Genomic DNA, 15,945 nt, shown 5'->3' on the forward strand with positions numbered 1-15,945 from the left:
TCCTTTACCTTTCCCCTGTCCCGACGAACTTCCTTTGGTATACTCTGAAACGCCTAATCCGTCGTTCGGTTGCTTTCTTGAACAGACCCGAATGGACCGATTTTTTGGAGATTGAATGGCTGCTCCCTGCTCGTTGGTTGTTTGTTCTGTTGAAAAGACTCTAATGGACTGATCTCCTGCCGAGTGGTCGGCTGCTTTTTGTTCGTCGGTTAGTTGTTTTGCTGAAGGAACTCGTTTCCCATACTTCGCAGCATACCTGCGTTTGGCATTACGAATCTGTGTACGATTCATACCTGGGAAACGAGGATCTATATCAACTGGTAAAGGCTTTTTATTTCGAGCCCAATTGTTTCCGACTGACCCTGTTTTTCTGGTCGGGTGGTCACGCACTAAAACCTTTTCTTTCACCTCCACATTAAAAGAACCGTCTGGATGGTCCCATTTTTCAGCGACTGGCTTTTCACAAACTTTGAGTCTTTCTTCCGGTCGGCCACTGTTTGGCCGACTTCCTCTTTTTGTTCCGGGGCTTGCCTGAGTTCGTTCCCCTGTTTGTCCACTATTGGCCGAATTTTTTTCTGTTTCCGAACTTGGTTGTATGTCAACCATTGCCGTTGTTACTTTCGGAAACGGTTGCTGGTCTACACCTAAAGTGATGTACTTGAGCCGACCTGTCTTGATGGCTTTTTGAATTTCCTTCCTGAAATGAGTACACTGACTTGTATTGTGTGTGAAAGAATTATGCCACTTACAGTATGGTCTCCCTTTGATTTCTTCTTTAGTGGCCAATCTTTGCCCCTTTGGAATACGGATCTGGCCATCAGTCAGCAGGATATCAAAGATTTCGTCAGCTTTCGAACTATCAAACGTCGGTTGATCCTTTCCTTCAGATCCTGGTACTGGCTTCAATTTGGGGCATACATAAGGTTTTCCAGAAAGGATTTCGGCTGCCATCTCTTCTGACTGATTAAAATCAAAATCACATGTTTCTGTTCCCATACTCGCCATATGTTGGCCTCTATTACGCCTGTTATTCTGATCTTCCTCTCTGAACAAAGACTCTAAACGTCCAGCCTTAGATGCAAGACTTGCCAAATCCTCAACGTCCAGGGCAGTGAGTGCCTTTCTTAAGCGAGTATGCATATTCCGGACCGCTAAATTGGTCATCTCTTTCTCACTGATTACCGTAGGACATCGCCCTTTCATCAATCGCACCCTTTCTATAAACTGTGAAGCAGATTCTTCTCGATACTGTCTCAATTCTAGTAAATCAGTTAAAGAAACAATTGGTAAAGGATTGAAGAATCTGGCATGAAATGCCATCTCCAGTCCTTCCCACGTCTGAATTTGTCCAGGAGGCAGACTTGCGAACCACGAAAACGCTGTTCTAGTAAGAGATAAACCAAACAGTTGCAACTTATAAAACGGGTTATTACCAACTTCTCCCAATTGTGCTGTGAACCGACCAACATGTTCTATGGTGGAAGATCCGTCCTCCCCTGAGAATGCATGAAAATCGGGTGGTCGATAATTCCTTGGGAGGGGGTGTTCATTAATGATCCTTTCTGGGAAAGGTCTCTGATATGCAGGACGGTTAGCCATCTGAGGAGTTAGCCCAAACTGATCCCTTAATATATGTGCAATCTCATCAGGATCTACATGAAAGCGTTGATGATCAAGAACATGGAAAGGATCCTGCACAGGAATATGAATAGGATCATGTATATATCCTCCAGGCCTGTCCTCCCTTGTATTGTTCGGCTGCGGACTGGAAACCCTTGGTCCCAGCCGAACAGTGTTTGGAAAAGTCAGAGGAGATTTTCCCCTATCCGTTCAGTTGGGATTTGTGGCACTTGGAAATGCACTATCCACGAATGATGGCTCTGCGAAATTTGCCTGTAGTCTGGATGGTGATACTCCTGGTGGAGTTTGAGTGGGTTGAAGACTAACCCTTGACAGTGCTTGATCTAACATGTTCTGCATCAGACTCTGTTGCTCACGCAACATGTTCGTTTGTTGCTCACGCAACATATTCTGCATAACCAAAGTTTGCTGGTTGTTCATTTGTTGAACATAAGACCTCCAATCAGTTGGTGGTTGTGGGATTTCCCCGGCATTTGGCACAATAGGTGGTGGAACGGATTCTCCCGCCGGTGCCGAAGATGATTGAGGTTGTGAACCTGCCATATGGACCCTTCCGATGATACGGCCGGATCTAAGACGTATGAAATTATTGCCGGAATTGGAATGAGCAATTTTGTCTTGCTCCCACTGTGGTCGCCAATTTGTTGATGTAATTTTTCAACAAAAATAAAGTAAAATTCAAAGATATAGAAAATATCCTTAAACTTGATTAATTAGTGCCTGAGATTAGGAATCTCTAAACACTGTATGGTACAGAAAATAAACTGGAAAATAAAAGACTGAAATTTAAAGTGGTGATCCCCAAATCTGACTTTGCTTTGTTGAAGTTGATTGAAGATGCCTTGCCAAATGATGATCCAAATCCTTAAATATTCTCTGAGAAACTGTACTGAAAACCGTCGCCCGAACGGTTACAACGTCTCCTTTCCAACCGTCTTCCAACCCTTCTCCTGCTGACACGTGTCCTCAGCGGACCAAAATTATCACTATATTTCACCCTTTGAGCCGACCACAGACCTTCCGCCCTTTTGGCCCGACTGCCAATCTACAACCGTATTGGTCCAGCCGCAGAGTCCCGACCTGAGGACCTCCCGACCTGTCCGACCTGAGGACTTTCCGTCCTGATGACTTTTCGACCTGCGGACTTTCCAACCTGAGGACCTCCCGACCTGCGGACTTTCCGTCCTGATGACTTTCCGTCTTGAGGACCTCCCGACCTGAGGACCTCCCGACCTGAAGTCTTTCCGACCTGCGGACTTTCCAACCTGAGGACCTCCCGACCTGCGGACTTTCCGTCCTGATGACTTTCCGTCTTGAGGACCTCCCGACCTGAGGACCTCCCGACCTGAGGACTTCCCGACCTGAGGTCTTTCCGACCTGCGGACTTTCCGTCCTAATGACTTTCCGTCTTGAGGACCTCCCGACCTGAGTTTTCCTTAGAAATAAACCTATTTTCCTTGAGTTCCCCACGGTGTCCTTCAGCCAGTTCAATCAACTCTATTGCCAGGCCCATTTTTTTCTTTCTCCTTGGGCTTTTTAACCTAATTTAAATTTCATACGTAACACTAATAATTTGCGCATTCTTAATAAAACACAAAGGGAAAATTGTAAAAAAAAAATCTTGCATGCATAATATAAATTACCAATATAAAAATGATATTTTATATATTTAAATTAAAACCCCTATATCGTAAACAAAATTTGCACTTTGAAGAAAACTAATTTGAAGCTTTACTGCTTTAATATGAAGTTTTACCAAAAGTTTTTGTTTGAATGGAATTAGTCTTCTTATATCATTCTCTTTGATATAAGGTTTACTTTAAGGATTTGTCACAAATTAACTATCAATGTGTAATAAAATAATACTCATCTGTCATAATACAATAGTCTTATTTGCCATTTTTGTCCGTTCCAAAATAAAGGTCTCATTTCCATAAATATTCATATTACTAAAAAACTATCCATACTTTTTCATTATTATTACACAAATGCCACTACATTTTATACTAATACACTCACAAGGACAAAAAGGTCTTTTACACATATTTTTTTTACCAATTATCAATATAACATCAATATTCCTTAAATCTCGTGTCCAATACAAATAGGACTATAGTTTTAGGACGAATGAAGTAATATTTAATAGATGACAATATATATAAAGGTACTCTATGACGATTATTTAGTTATTTTTTTTGTTGCCATGGATAGATAATTGGTAGCTTAAATATATAAAAATATTCTATTAAATGTTGAATGTACTTTCATTTACATAATTCATTTCATTCATCGTTGTTGTGAAATATACTATGAAACATATGGAATAATAATATCGTCATCGTTGACATCAATATTTATTTAAGTAGCTATATATTTTAAAACAAACTTTTCACTTTTCATACGATAAAGGTAATAAAATTGTATTAAGATACTTTTATATTTTTTATTAAGTAATCCATTTTTATATAATTATATTTAATTTAAATTTATATTATCATCTACTACTATTTACCTTAATTATTATTTCATAATTTACGTCAATTGAATTTATTAATTAATTTATCACAATATATTTAATGTATATAACATCCAATGCCTTTAGTAATAATTTTTATGTAATTAAATTTATAATTTCTTTTTAACTAAGCAATTATTTTATATATAATTATATTTAACTTAATCTTATATTATTATCTACTATTTAAGACAATTATTATTCCATAATAATATTTTTAAAAAACTTATATAAAAAGAAAATATGAAAAAACTTATTCATATATACTTCAGAAAATATAAATAAATTTATATATATAAACTAATTATATAAATATATATATATGAATGATTTACTATGAAATATTTTTATAATTCTTCTTCTAATTCGGTAGAGAAGTCGATAAATAATAAAAAAATTATAACTTGCACAAATGTAAGAGCTTAAGACTGTGAATTTTTTAATCGATATTCTTTCAATACAACTACAGTCCACAAATAATACATTTAGAAAGAAATAAATAAAATTAATATGAAATTGAAGTCTATAAAAATATATATATATAAAATATGTTCATGTTCGAAAGCAATCACAAAATCAAAAAAATCTATTAATGATAATACGATCAATAACATAATTGACAAAAAAAACTATTAGAATTAAAAATAAAAGATCGTGTATATTTTACATAAAATTAAATTTTAGAATATATAATTATTATTAATAAAAAATGAACATTTTAGTATTAATCCAAGACCATCAAATGTGTATAACAAATATGCTCTGTAATATCTCCAATTTGTGGTGTAATGATTCCAAATGTATAGTAACTTATTGTCTCCAAATTATATGATATTCCAATATTCTAGAACTTAGACGAACTAAAAGGAGAACAAGAGAGTTGTATTGCAATAAGTGAGAGTTGTATTGCAATAAGTGAGAGTTGCCGGAATATCAACCGGAGACTCGCCGGAAAAGGAGAAAAAAAAGAACAAAGAAATATGAGTGAGAAAAAAATGCACGTGGTGCGTATAAAATGAGTGCCTAGAAAGCCTTTTTTATAGGCATTGAAATAAGGATTGTCATCAAATTCTGTCGTTAATAGACGTTAATTAAACATAATTACATCTTTAATATTCGGTAACCTCCTTCCATAAATGTTAATATTCATTTCATTCGTAATGATTAAAATCTATTTATATTTAAGATAAATTTTATTATTTATTAAATAGACTTTTTAATTAAAACATATTACTATTTAATTTTAAATGAAAAAAATATCATACTATACGTTCAATAATTATATCAAAATTTTTATTTTTAAGAATATTTATTAATTGTATTAAATAAATTAAATAATAAAATAGAGTAATGTGAAAAATATATAATATTTATAACTATTTTAAATTTTAAATTTTAATAAATATATTTATTAATTATGATTGCATTAATTATATCGACTATAATTATATAATATTAATGGTAATATATTAATTATAACAATTGATATAATAATAATTATTATATTTTGTATTTAATTGTAATAATTAAAAATTTATTCAAATAATATTGCAAAATTAACATTTTAATTATATTTTATGTAAAATATATTATTAATAATTATTTTTATTTAAAAATATTAAAAATATCAAAATTCTTTAAAAATTATCTAGTTAATATATAATCATAATATAGTAGTTATACATTAAAAATTACTTAATAATAATTATATAATTTTTATATAAATATATCTGATATAATAGAATATACATTTGTAAAATAAATTAAAATATTTTTGAACAAAATAAATTATTTAATTTTAAAATAAATAAAGAAATGTTATAGTATTATACAATAATTTTAAAAATATTATAATTCTTATAATTGTCAAAATATTTATTAATTGTATTAGTTATAATATTATTAAGTATGTTAATTATAATTTTATTAATTGTAAGTATTTAATTTAAATTTAATTTATTAGAAAAATCATAAAAAAAGTAGTTATGCTGCTATATTGATGTATTTTGTATATAGATAATAATAAAAATTATATTTCAAAATTATTAAATATTAATTACTCTTAACTAGGAGTATAAATGAATATAAAATTATATTAATTAAATAAATTATTTTATTATCTTTAAAATTGTGTTAATTATAATTTTATTAATTATGATATATTTAATAGCATTTAATATAATTTTATTTTATTAAAAAAAATCAAAAAATTGATTAAAAAAGATATGGTGAAGTGGAACCCATCTATCTCTTTTATATAATAATAATAATAGTAATTTTTAACTTTTAATAAATACATTTATTAATTATAGTATCATTAATTATATCAATTATGTAATTATTTAATATCAATTAATTGAAAATTTAGTAAAATTCCTTTAGTAATTAATTACTGATATAAATAAAAAGTAAGAAAATATTACATTAGTTTCACAAAATTAATTTTAAGAATTTAAAAATATAGTGTATATATATAAAATTATAAAATTTACTAGGATTTTATATATAGATTAGGATTACAAAATATAATTAGGTATTTTTAATTTTATTGATTATCAATATAATTATTTTAATTATAAAAATAATAAAAATTACATTTCAAAAGTATTAATTTTTCACTACCCTTAATTAGGATAATTAGAGGTATAAATAAACATAAAATTATATTATGATTTACTTGTTTTATAAAATTAAATGAATTATTTTGTTATCATTAAAAATGTATTAATTATAATTTTATTAATTATGATATAATTAATAACATTCAATACATATTTATTTTATTTAAAAAATTAGAAAAAATAAGAAAAATTTTTTGGTGGGATGGACTCTACACCGATCTCTTTTATATGTATATATATATTTATATATTAGAACACGCCACCATGCATGTGTTGGTGTTGTATACTGTAAAAATAATTTCGTATAAAACATATATATATATATATAGGTCAAACAAGTTGGATGCATTGCAATAACATCAAAGTAATACAACCTCAATGTTTAAGTTGGTTTACAATTTCTAACCTATGAAGATATTTATCTCGGCCTGCAACTATATATTAGATATGCACGATGTAAGATGTAAAAATTAGGGGTTGTTGCTTGAATCGTGGATTCTTGGCAGCCCAAGGCCTTAAAATAGCAATGGAATCAGTCAATCAAGCATCACATGGTATCGTATGAGAAATATTGGCTAGTCAAGCATCATTTACAAGTCAAACACTGTACATGATTTTCAATATTCCAAAATTAGAAATTGGCGAATAAGACTTTCTTTAGAAATCGGCCATTGAATTTCTATATTAATAATAAAATATTGTATTTGTTGCAGCAAAATATTTGTCTTAAAAAGAATTTCAAATAAAAAAAATTAAAATTGACCATTAGAGCTTTCCATCAAAATTTGGTAATTTGACCTTTATCAAGCGCTATTGGTGTAGACCTTGTTACTGTGCGAGTAACAGACCATAAAAACCACCAACATTATGGACGATGTGTATTACACAAAGTAAAGTAAAATTCAACTTAGACTGCGATGCAAACTTTAGATGATGACTTACTGTACTTGGAAAGACCGTAGCTACAACTGTGACTGAAAATACACAACATTTGAGAATAAAATTGAGCAAAAATATTAGCGACATTAGTGATGATTGACCGGTTGGAAAAAGATAAAATGAGATTGGAAAAAGATATATAATTAAATAAATATACAAAAACTCCTTTCTAACGTACTAATAAATTTTATATTTGCAGTCATGAATTCATATCTACAAGTATCGTAAACTGTAAATTTTGTTGAAAATATCTTGCAAGAAAGCCTAAACCATAAAAAATAAATGACGTCCATACATATATAATATTAAAACGATGCAATCTCATATGTCATCTTTACAATAATACCTCCCATTTTTTTTTTTTAGCTCAACACATTCATAAATTACGAAAACACATTATAAGATAAAATTTTCTCTTGAAAAGGGAAAAAATAAAAAAAAGAAAATAAACAAAATAAAAGGCTAGATTAAGTGAACTAGGAAGATAGACATCTTCTGTTCCAAAAAAATCAAAACAACGGGATGACAACGAAAAAATCTTTTAAGTAAATTCCACAAAAAGAAGATATGTTATATGATTACTAATCTTTTAAATATAAGTTATGAGATCTCCACAAGCTTCAATGAAGTCTGGACGTATTCCTTGTAAACCAACTACTTGTAATAAAAAAATATTATGGTTTGAATTTGTTGCTATTTGCAAACCATGTAAATAAAAACAAGCAAAAATGCATAAGACCAACTTCACCTCACCACTTCAAACTATTTTTCATTTAAAATACCATAGTAAATCTAAATTACTAAACGAACACATACAACCTTAAGAGAAGAGATGTTAAGGCTGACAGTAATGCAATATATGCAGCAGAGCCGGAGGTCATAACCTGGAACCTTAACTTGAGATTTTAAAAAGTGTAACCAATTCAAATATTGAAGAACTTAACTTTAGAAGAAAATTAGCAATTAGTAGTATTGTTCTCAATTTTAAGAACTATAGCCAATATGTGCAATTGATGAAAAAGCACCATTACTCATATATTATTGCATTATGATGTGTGATATTGTATTGAGGGTAAAAATGTCATTTTCCCTAAATGTGTGTATATACATAGGAAAAACTTAAGCAAATTGTAAATGTTGGATAACAAATATGTGTGTATACGTAAGGCATAAATGCAAAATTCAACTAAAGAAACTTTTTGGGACACAATATATGTGAGAAATAAAAGTCAACTAATTTAGATTCGAATATGTATATATATACCCTGAATTGTTTGGACAGAGCGCTTAACTTGAAATTGAAAACTTTGAGGTTTCCAGCATCCAAAAGTAAGTTTACGGCTGCACCAACAAAAGTAATCATTAGAAAGATTCAACCTATGAAATTAAGTATTGGTAAACTAAGTAAGCAGCCACATGAAATACCTTTAGATCTCTATAGAAGACTCCCTTGCTATGACAATAGTCAACAACATTAATAAGTTGCTGAAAATACTCTCACTTCATATTCTTGCATGCATCCTTGTACGGTTAACCTTCGTAGTCGCAAATTATCAGTTATAAAAATTTATTTTACAAATCAATTTCAAATAACATGTAAACATAGTTCTAAAGAACATCGTATAGAAAAATTTGTTTTTTGTAAGTATTACATGTTGTGCTCTCATTTGTAATTACTTAATGAGGTTATCAATATTTTCATTGCACTTGTGTAATTTTGTACACCCTAAAATACCTTTGCATTTTCATTGCACTTGTGTAATTTTGTACACCCTAAAATACCTTTGCATTTTCATTGTACTTGTGTAATTTTGTACTATAGAATCTCACTAAGTAATTACATTGAGAGCACACCATATAATACTTAAAAAAGGAACACAATTCCTTGTAGGGATCCAATAGATCCTTGAATTATGAGTAAATCCACAAACATCAAGAAACCAATACAATTGCAATCAAACTAACTTTGTAGAAGTAAAAATATCTGTTGGGGAAGTGATTTATCAAACAAACACATTCGAACACTTTAAAGGGCCAACTCCCTAAGCGTGGACAGTTCACAATTACAATAACGTTTTAACAACGAAAGACACTGCAAAACATAAAACAATAATGAGACAAGGTGTTTGTTGACCCGGTTTGATTATCAACTAATCTACATCTGGGAGATACCAATCCATAAGATATTCCACCAATCAGTGCTGATTAAGGACAAAAACAACCACAACTTCTTCAACCCAAAAAACTATCATGGTTAACCTAGAAAAATACCTCCATAGGTTCACGTTGTCACAAACGCGTACTGACAACGACCATACAACAGAGCAACTCAAAGTTTGATCAACCTCTCCGGTGGGAACTCCATTATCTTCGATCTCCGTCGACCTCTCCGGCGGGTTTCAGTGTTAAACAACAGTTCAAAACATGGAGAAAATGAGGAGAAGGGTGAGAGCACACACAATAATTTCTCTCTCTAAATTTTCGCTCTCAAACCTCACTCACCACCAAACTTTCTCTCATTTGGTTGTATATATCATGCAACCTTGGAAAGAACACACCTCACATTAATTTTCCTTAGCATAGAAAAAGATGGAGTGTCCTTCAATGAATCTGCACGAGTTTGACCATTCCCAAACTGTCATGTTTGACTCTTGTGGGCATTTAAGAGATTGGACACAATGAATAATGCCAAGCCCATAAATTCAGACTGCAACATGGTTGCAGTGACAACCTTACTGCAACATCAAATTACTTGAAAAGGAAAACTTGCTGCAGGGAAATGAAAAACATATTTGTCCATATGCCAAAAAATAACAAATGATTTTTTCATTTACAATATTAAATAGTTAAATGATAGAGAACTGGAACGGTCACAACAGTACATTAAAGGACAGTAAAATAGCAAACACAAATATGAATATCTGCAACTGATGAATCCCTTTGGTAGATACATATGGAAGTTTCCTTTGAAATCTATGTGTATTTTGTGTTAATTTGTTTCTATGTTATTGTTTTCATCCATGTATATGTATATACATTTGTATATATATATATATATTCGTTCGAAAGGAATAAAGTAGAATATGCAATCATGCTACATATGAGAATAATATGGAAAATTGATTATTTTGTGAAGTGCTGCACAAGTGGGCTATGACTCTTAATTGGGATTCTGATTAAGAGTTTTGAAATAGTCCAGTCATACTTTCTTGGCACACTTGTTGTTGCTGCCGTTGGCCAGAATCTAGGCAGTCATACAAAAAATTTAGCAAGAAGAACACATAGCACTTCACTAAATTGATACTTCCTCCGTCCCATATACCATGTCTGCTACACTGTAAACACGGTATTTTAGGAAGGGTGTAATTAGCAATATAGATATGTAATTAAGAGATATATTAATAAAATAAAATAAAAGTACAATGCAGTACATATCAAATTTTTTTCCCACTTGCAGCTTTCTATCAATACAACACGATTTCCCATTGCACACAAATACACTCCTGAAAATTTTACATATTTTCTCCAAATTACTTCTCATATTTTATCCAAACCGTGACATCAGCAAAATTAAAGTGGGAATTTTATTTCAACTCCCTCGTAATCTCAATCTAAAATCAACAATAAATACTCCACTATTTCACAAAATTTCACATTTCAATATTAACTGCAACAACAACAAACAACAGTTCCCACATTAACATATTTACATCAACAGGTACAAAATATTCCCTTATAAATCCAGATTACTACAACAATCAAAATAGGCATGTCCAAGAAAGTGCTTACACATTCGGAATTGAACCGGATGGTTCAATTTATACTCCTCTCATGCGATGAGAGTGGGGAGCCATCAAAAGGAAAAATTACAGAAGCTGCCACGCTATTCGGTTGCTCGGTCCGGACCGTTTCCCAATATTGGAAGGCTGCAAAACAACAATTACAAAAAAGGTGAAACAATTAGTATTAGTAGGAAAAAAAATATGTAAGAAAAGACAAAATAATGCCCAACGTGAATGCAATAGAAGCCTTATCATTGATGCAAAGGTCCTAGATCAGAAATTTGGCAAAGGGGCTGGATTGTTCGAAAACAACTATACCCTGCTGGGTTAAACAGAAGCAGCTCAGGCCTCACACGAGTGTTGTTCGACCAGAACTGACGGAGGGTAACAACCTCCAAATATTATGTTTTTCATTACAAGCCCTTGATGTTTATAGGTGTATCGAATCGACATCATTTCAAAGTATGCATAATGTGGTACACATTGATGAAAAATGGTTTTATATGACAAAGGCTACTCACCGATCTTACTTGACCCCTATGGAAAAGGATCTACACAGAATATGTAAAAGTAAAAAGTTTATAACAAAAATTATGTTCATATGTGTTGTATCCCGATCAATATGAGATCAGGATGGGACTCTTCTGTTTGATGGAAAAATAGAAATTTTTCCTTTTACATAACAAGTCCCTGCCAAAAGGTCAAGCAAAAATCGGGCAGCTGGCACATTAGAAACTAAACCAATTCAGTCTGTAACGAAGCAAGTTACAAAAAACTGCTTGATTAATTAGGTAAGCCATACTTTTCAGCTTAATATAAACAAAAATGTAAGAAAACATAATGTGAAAGTCTTTTATTCTCTTAATTAGAATAAAAGATCACATTTTTCTTTAATCAATGTTGCATTTAAATCATTTATGAATGGTTAATTACGTGCATATTATCCCGGCAATAAAAGAGAAGTGACCAACAAATTTTACCAAAAACATAATAATTCAGCAGGACAACACCAAACCACATATAAAAAGGGATGATCCAGACTTTGTACAAGCAGCAAACAACAACGGTTTCAACATCAAACTCATTCAGCAATCTCCAAATTCACCCGACATGAATGTGAATGACCTAGGTTGGTTTCGAGCTATACAAAGTTTACAAACTGAGAAATCATGCAAGACAGTGAATGACCTACTGGATGCTGTTATTTCAAGCTTCAATGAGTTGACACCCCAATGTTTAAACAAGGTAATTTTGAGTTTGCAATGCTGCATGATTGAAGTGATGAAAACAAAGGGTGACAACTCATATAAGCTTCCACATATGAGAAAAGATAATTTATTGAGAGAGGGGAATCTCCCAAATGACATAAGTGTTCCAATGGAGTTAATACATGAATACATTCACTATATAATTGAAAAGGGTGATGTGACTGGTATTGAACGAGTTATGAGTGATCTAGGTTATTAGTACTATAAATTGATGTAAGAAAGTTTTTTTGTAAGTGTTTATGCTTGTGTAAACTTGTAAGAGTACTTACTAACAGGTTTATAGTGTAAACATTTTAATGAAATGCATTTTACCGAACTAAATGTTTGTTTTCAAACTGCTAACCCAAATTCATAGATTAGAACTTGTGTTGTTAAGTGAAAACAATTTTAATATGAGTATATGTAATCGTGAATGCCATTTCGAAGCCGATAATAACAAATCGGAAATATTAGGCGAGACAAAATGGTATAGCACCCAAAGTTCAACCAGCTAATTCAATAAAATCCACCAAAACATGATATAAATGCATTTTCAAGCCACAATTACTAAATACGGCATGAATTGCAATATATTCATTAGCTACCCGACATAAAAATATATGAAATGCGAGTAAAAGTTTGTTTAGATCTCACCGACATCCACGACAGGGACGTATTTGTTGAGAACGCCGGAATAGGGACAAGGTAGGCTCGGAATCGCGATCGTCGTCGGAGTTTGGGCAATTCCCAAGTTCAAACCAGATATCACCAATTTTTGGGACCGATCCAGCACCGCCATCAAATAATCCGATCTTTTTCGGCGATGGTTGAGGCCGGAGAGAAGTTGCAGGCGCCTTCTCCCGCCCCAGAGGTGCGACATCGATATCCAACCCTAAATTGAACGGAGATTCACTGTCTGGTACCCAAAATGAGAAACCCTCACTCGCACCAACCTTTTCTCCAGTAAATCGACGGAAAATACCGTCGCTAGAAGCTGGGTCGACGGGGAAGAGCTCATTAGTTGATTTAGAGATCTTACCATAAAAAGAGCCACAGATCGGGCAGCGAGCAGAGGATCCCAACTTAGGGAAGGGGTGCTATGAGATCGGGGGAGAAAGCGTCTGCGATTGGTGGACCAAAGACATCGATCTAAGATGACCAAAGCACAAATCGGGAGAATACGTGAGGAGATTAGGGTTTCTCAGTCGGGGAGAGAAAAAGTAGAATGGGAAGATAAGTTGGGTGGTGGGGGGTGGGGGGTAAGGCTGGGTATTTATATGTATATATATTTAGATTAAATTAATTTTAGATTAAGAAATTTTAATTATGTTTAAAGTGTATAATTTGCCAAATATGGTAAGTGACATGGTATGTGGGATGTACCGAAACGGCAACGTGGACATGAAATGTGGGACGGAGGGAGTATATCAAGTAAAAAAGAAATTGGTAGCAGGCATAGTTCATGTTAGAAATTTTTTATAACGCGAGAATATTAAATAATTATCGAAGAATAAAATTCGATAATCAATATCGAAATAAATTCGATAATGATGTCGAGTCGAGGTATAACTTCTTTCCATAAAAAACGAATAAATCCCGGTAGTGCCTCTGGTTAACGTTCCTAAAGATGAAACGATGTTCGTCTCTAAATTAGGTGACACCCTAATATTTTGAAGCTCCGACGACCTAAAATAAGGGGACTTGGACTATGTCAGGAGACTTGAACAAGGAAAGTTTTCGGAACATGTCGGAAAACTCACCGGATATGAGAGAATTAGAGGGGAGATGAAAGCTTGGTGTTTTCGGTGTTTCAAAATGGGTGTGAGAAGGGCCTTTTATAGGCAACCTTGTAAAATAAATTTCCCGGGTCAAAACTGCCACCGTTTTAATGGCCGGTAACCACCGATCATTTTGGTAACCTTCGGCCATGAATATCAAATTTAATTTCGGTCATAAATATATTATTTGAATTTTAATTTTCAAATAATCATTTATTATATATGCATGTAATTATAATTTTTGGGTTATATTTTTGTTACAAAAAAATATATTTTCTTGGGCTTCAACAAAATATTTTGTTGTTCCAATTTGACTTTGAAGCATAATAGACTTCGTCAAGTCTAGCATTCACTAAACTCAATCCCAACCCACGACCACGACCAAGACGTTTGAGCCAAAAATAAAACTCATGCTCATGTATTCGTGTCATTATTTAGTCCGGGCATGTGGCACGCGCGCCTGTGGTTTGCCGGTATTAATATGCTTAACCACTATATCAATAACCACCATACAACCCACATTTATTTCAACTCACCGAATAATCGGTTCCGAAAATTATAGATTTAATTTAAAATTAATTTCCATCGTATAAATAATTAATCGATTTTCCAATCATCTCCCACATGAGTGGAAACGCTCATTAATTAGGATAACACACAACTCAATTCTGAGACATTGACACGTTAGGATAGGTAGGTTGTGGCTTTGAACATTCCTTAGTCAATATTATTATATGTACCGGTGGCCTAGTTGACACAATGCATTGAACTATTCTACATTTGCGTCCATTTTAGTCAATAATATGGACATGTCACTATCTCAACCTTATTTTGTTCTCATAATTTGATTTGTTTCGGCCATGGATCACCTCTTTGGATTCACAAGTGTTTCATTTGAAGCGACCATCACTTCACACTTATATAGGTGATCGAAGATGTTTGGAGATTTTTAAAAATATCTTTTAAGATACAAAAAAAAAATGATATCTGTATAAAATGAAAATAGTTCCGTGCATGTTCGTGTCGTAACTCCAAAAAGTTCATCAAAAATAAAAAATCTCTTTAACCGGTGAGTGTCCAGGTCGAATTCAGGGAATATGCGAATATCCTATATTTAATTAGAAAAAGTGCAATGAGTTAATGCAATCGAAGAAGCTGAAAAGATAAATTGCAGAAATTAAATCTAACTAAAAAACGATAAAATATACGTATCTCGAAAAGTCTGAAGCGAGGCGTTTGTGTCTGACTTTTGCGTTCCTTAATGGCTAGATTTCCATAGATGAAATGAGCGGGATGACGATGGCGTGATAGCAAAAAATATATGTATAATTGCAGGGCGGCTCAGAGGAATGAACGTGATCGCATTTGCTCGCTTAAGCCGATTCCCAACTTGGTTGGTACTCGACCTTAGGGGATTTACAA

General features: G+C 32.5%; 1 protein-coding gene and 1 long non-coding RNA gene across 4 annotated transcripts; both read right to left on the bottom strand.

Moving 5' to 3' along the window:
* Window positions 1-8,811: 8,811 nt before the first annotated feature.
* Window positions 8,812-10,321, bottom strand: LOC127255776 (uncharacterized). Its single transcript, XR_007839715.1, has 3 exons — window positions 9,988-10,321; window positions 9,142-9,251; window positions 8,812-9,057 (listed from the first exon to the last, which is right to left on the bottom strand). It is a non-coding gene; the product is annotated as an uncharacterized LOC127255776 (long non-coding RNA).
* A 13-nt stretch (window positions 10,322-10,334) lies between these two features.
* Window positions 10,335-13,983, bottom strand: LOC127255775 (uncharacterized). Of its 3 annotated transcripts, none has more exons than XR_007839714.1 (3): window positions 13,400-13,983; window positions 11,506-11,642; window positions 10,335-11,051 (listed from the first exon to the last, which is right to left on the bottom strand). XR_007839714.1 is itself a non-coding variant. In XM_051281502.1 (3 exons), the coding sequence occupies exons 1-3, from the start codon at window positions 13,785-13,787 to the stop codon at window positions 11,530-11,532; spliced, it is 354 nt and encodes a 117-aa protein (XP_051137459.1). In that variant the 5' UTR covers window positions 13,788-13,983; the 3' UTR covers window positions 11,236-11,529. The 3 variants fall into 3 exon arrangements, 2 of the variants coding, with proteins under 2 accessions (XP_051137459.1, XP_051137460.1); XM_051281502.1 differs by lacking the exon at window positions 10,335-11,051 and having other exon boundaries at window positions 11,236-11,642; window positions 13,400-13,637; window positions 13,785-13,983; XM_051281503.1 differs by lacking the exon at window positions 10,335-11,051 and having other exon boundaries at window positions 11,237-11,642.
* Window positions 13,984-15,945: the final 1,962 nt, after the last annotated feature.

The sequence above is a fragment of the Andrographis paniculata genome, unplaced genomic scaffold, assembly GCF_009805555.1.
Source record: "Andrographis paniculata isolate CXL003 unplaced genomic scaffold, ASM980555v1 Contig54END, whole genome shotgun sequence".
Taxonomy (NCBI): Eukaryota; Viridiplantae; Streptophyta; class Magnoliopsida; order Lamiales; family Acanthaceae; genus Andrographis; species Andrographis paniculata.

Bases quoted from the DNA above. Each gene is read 5' to 3' on its own strand.
- LOC127255775 (XM_051281502.1), bottom strand. The intron at 11,643-13,399 runs GTGAGATCTAAA...GTTGTTTTGCAG, and splicing joins CGTCCCTGTCGTGGATGTCG to CCTTCCAATATTGGGAAACG.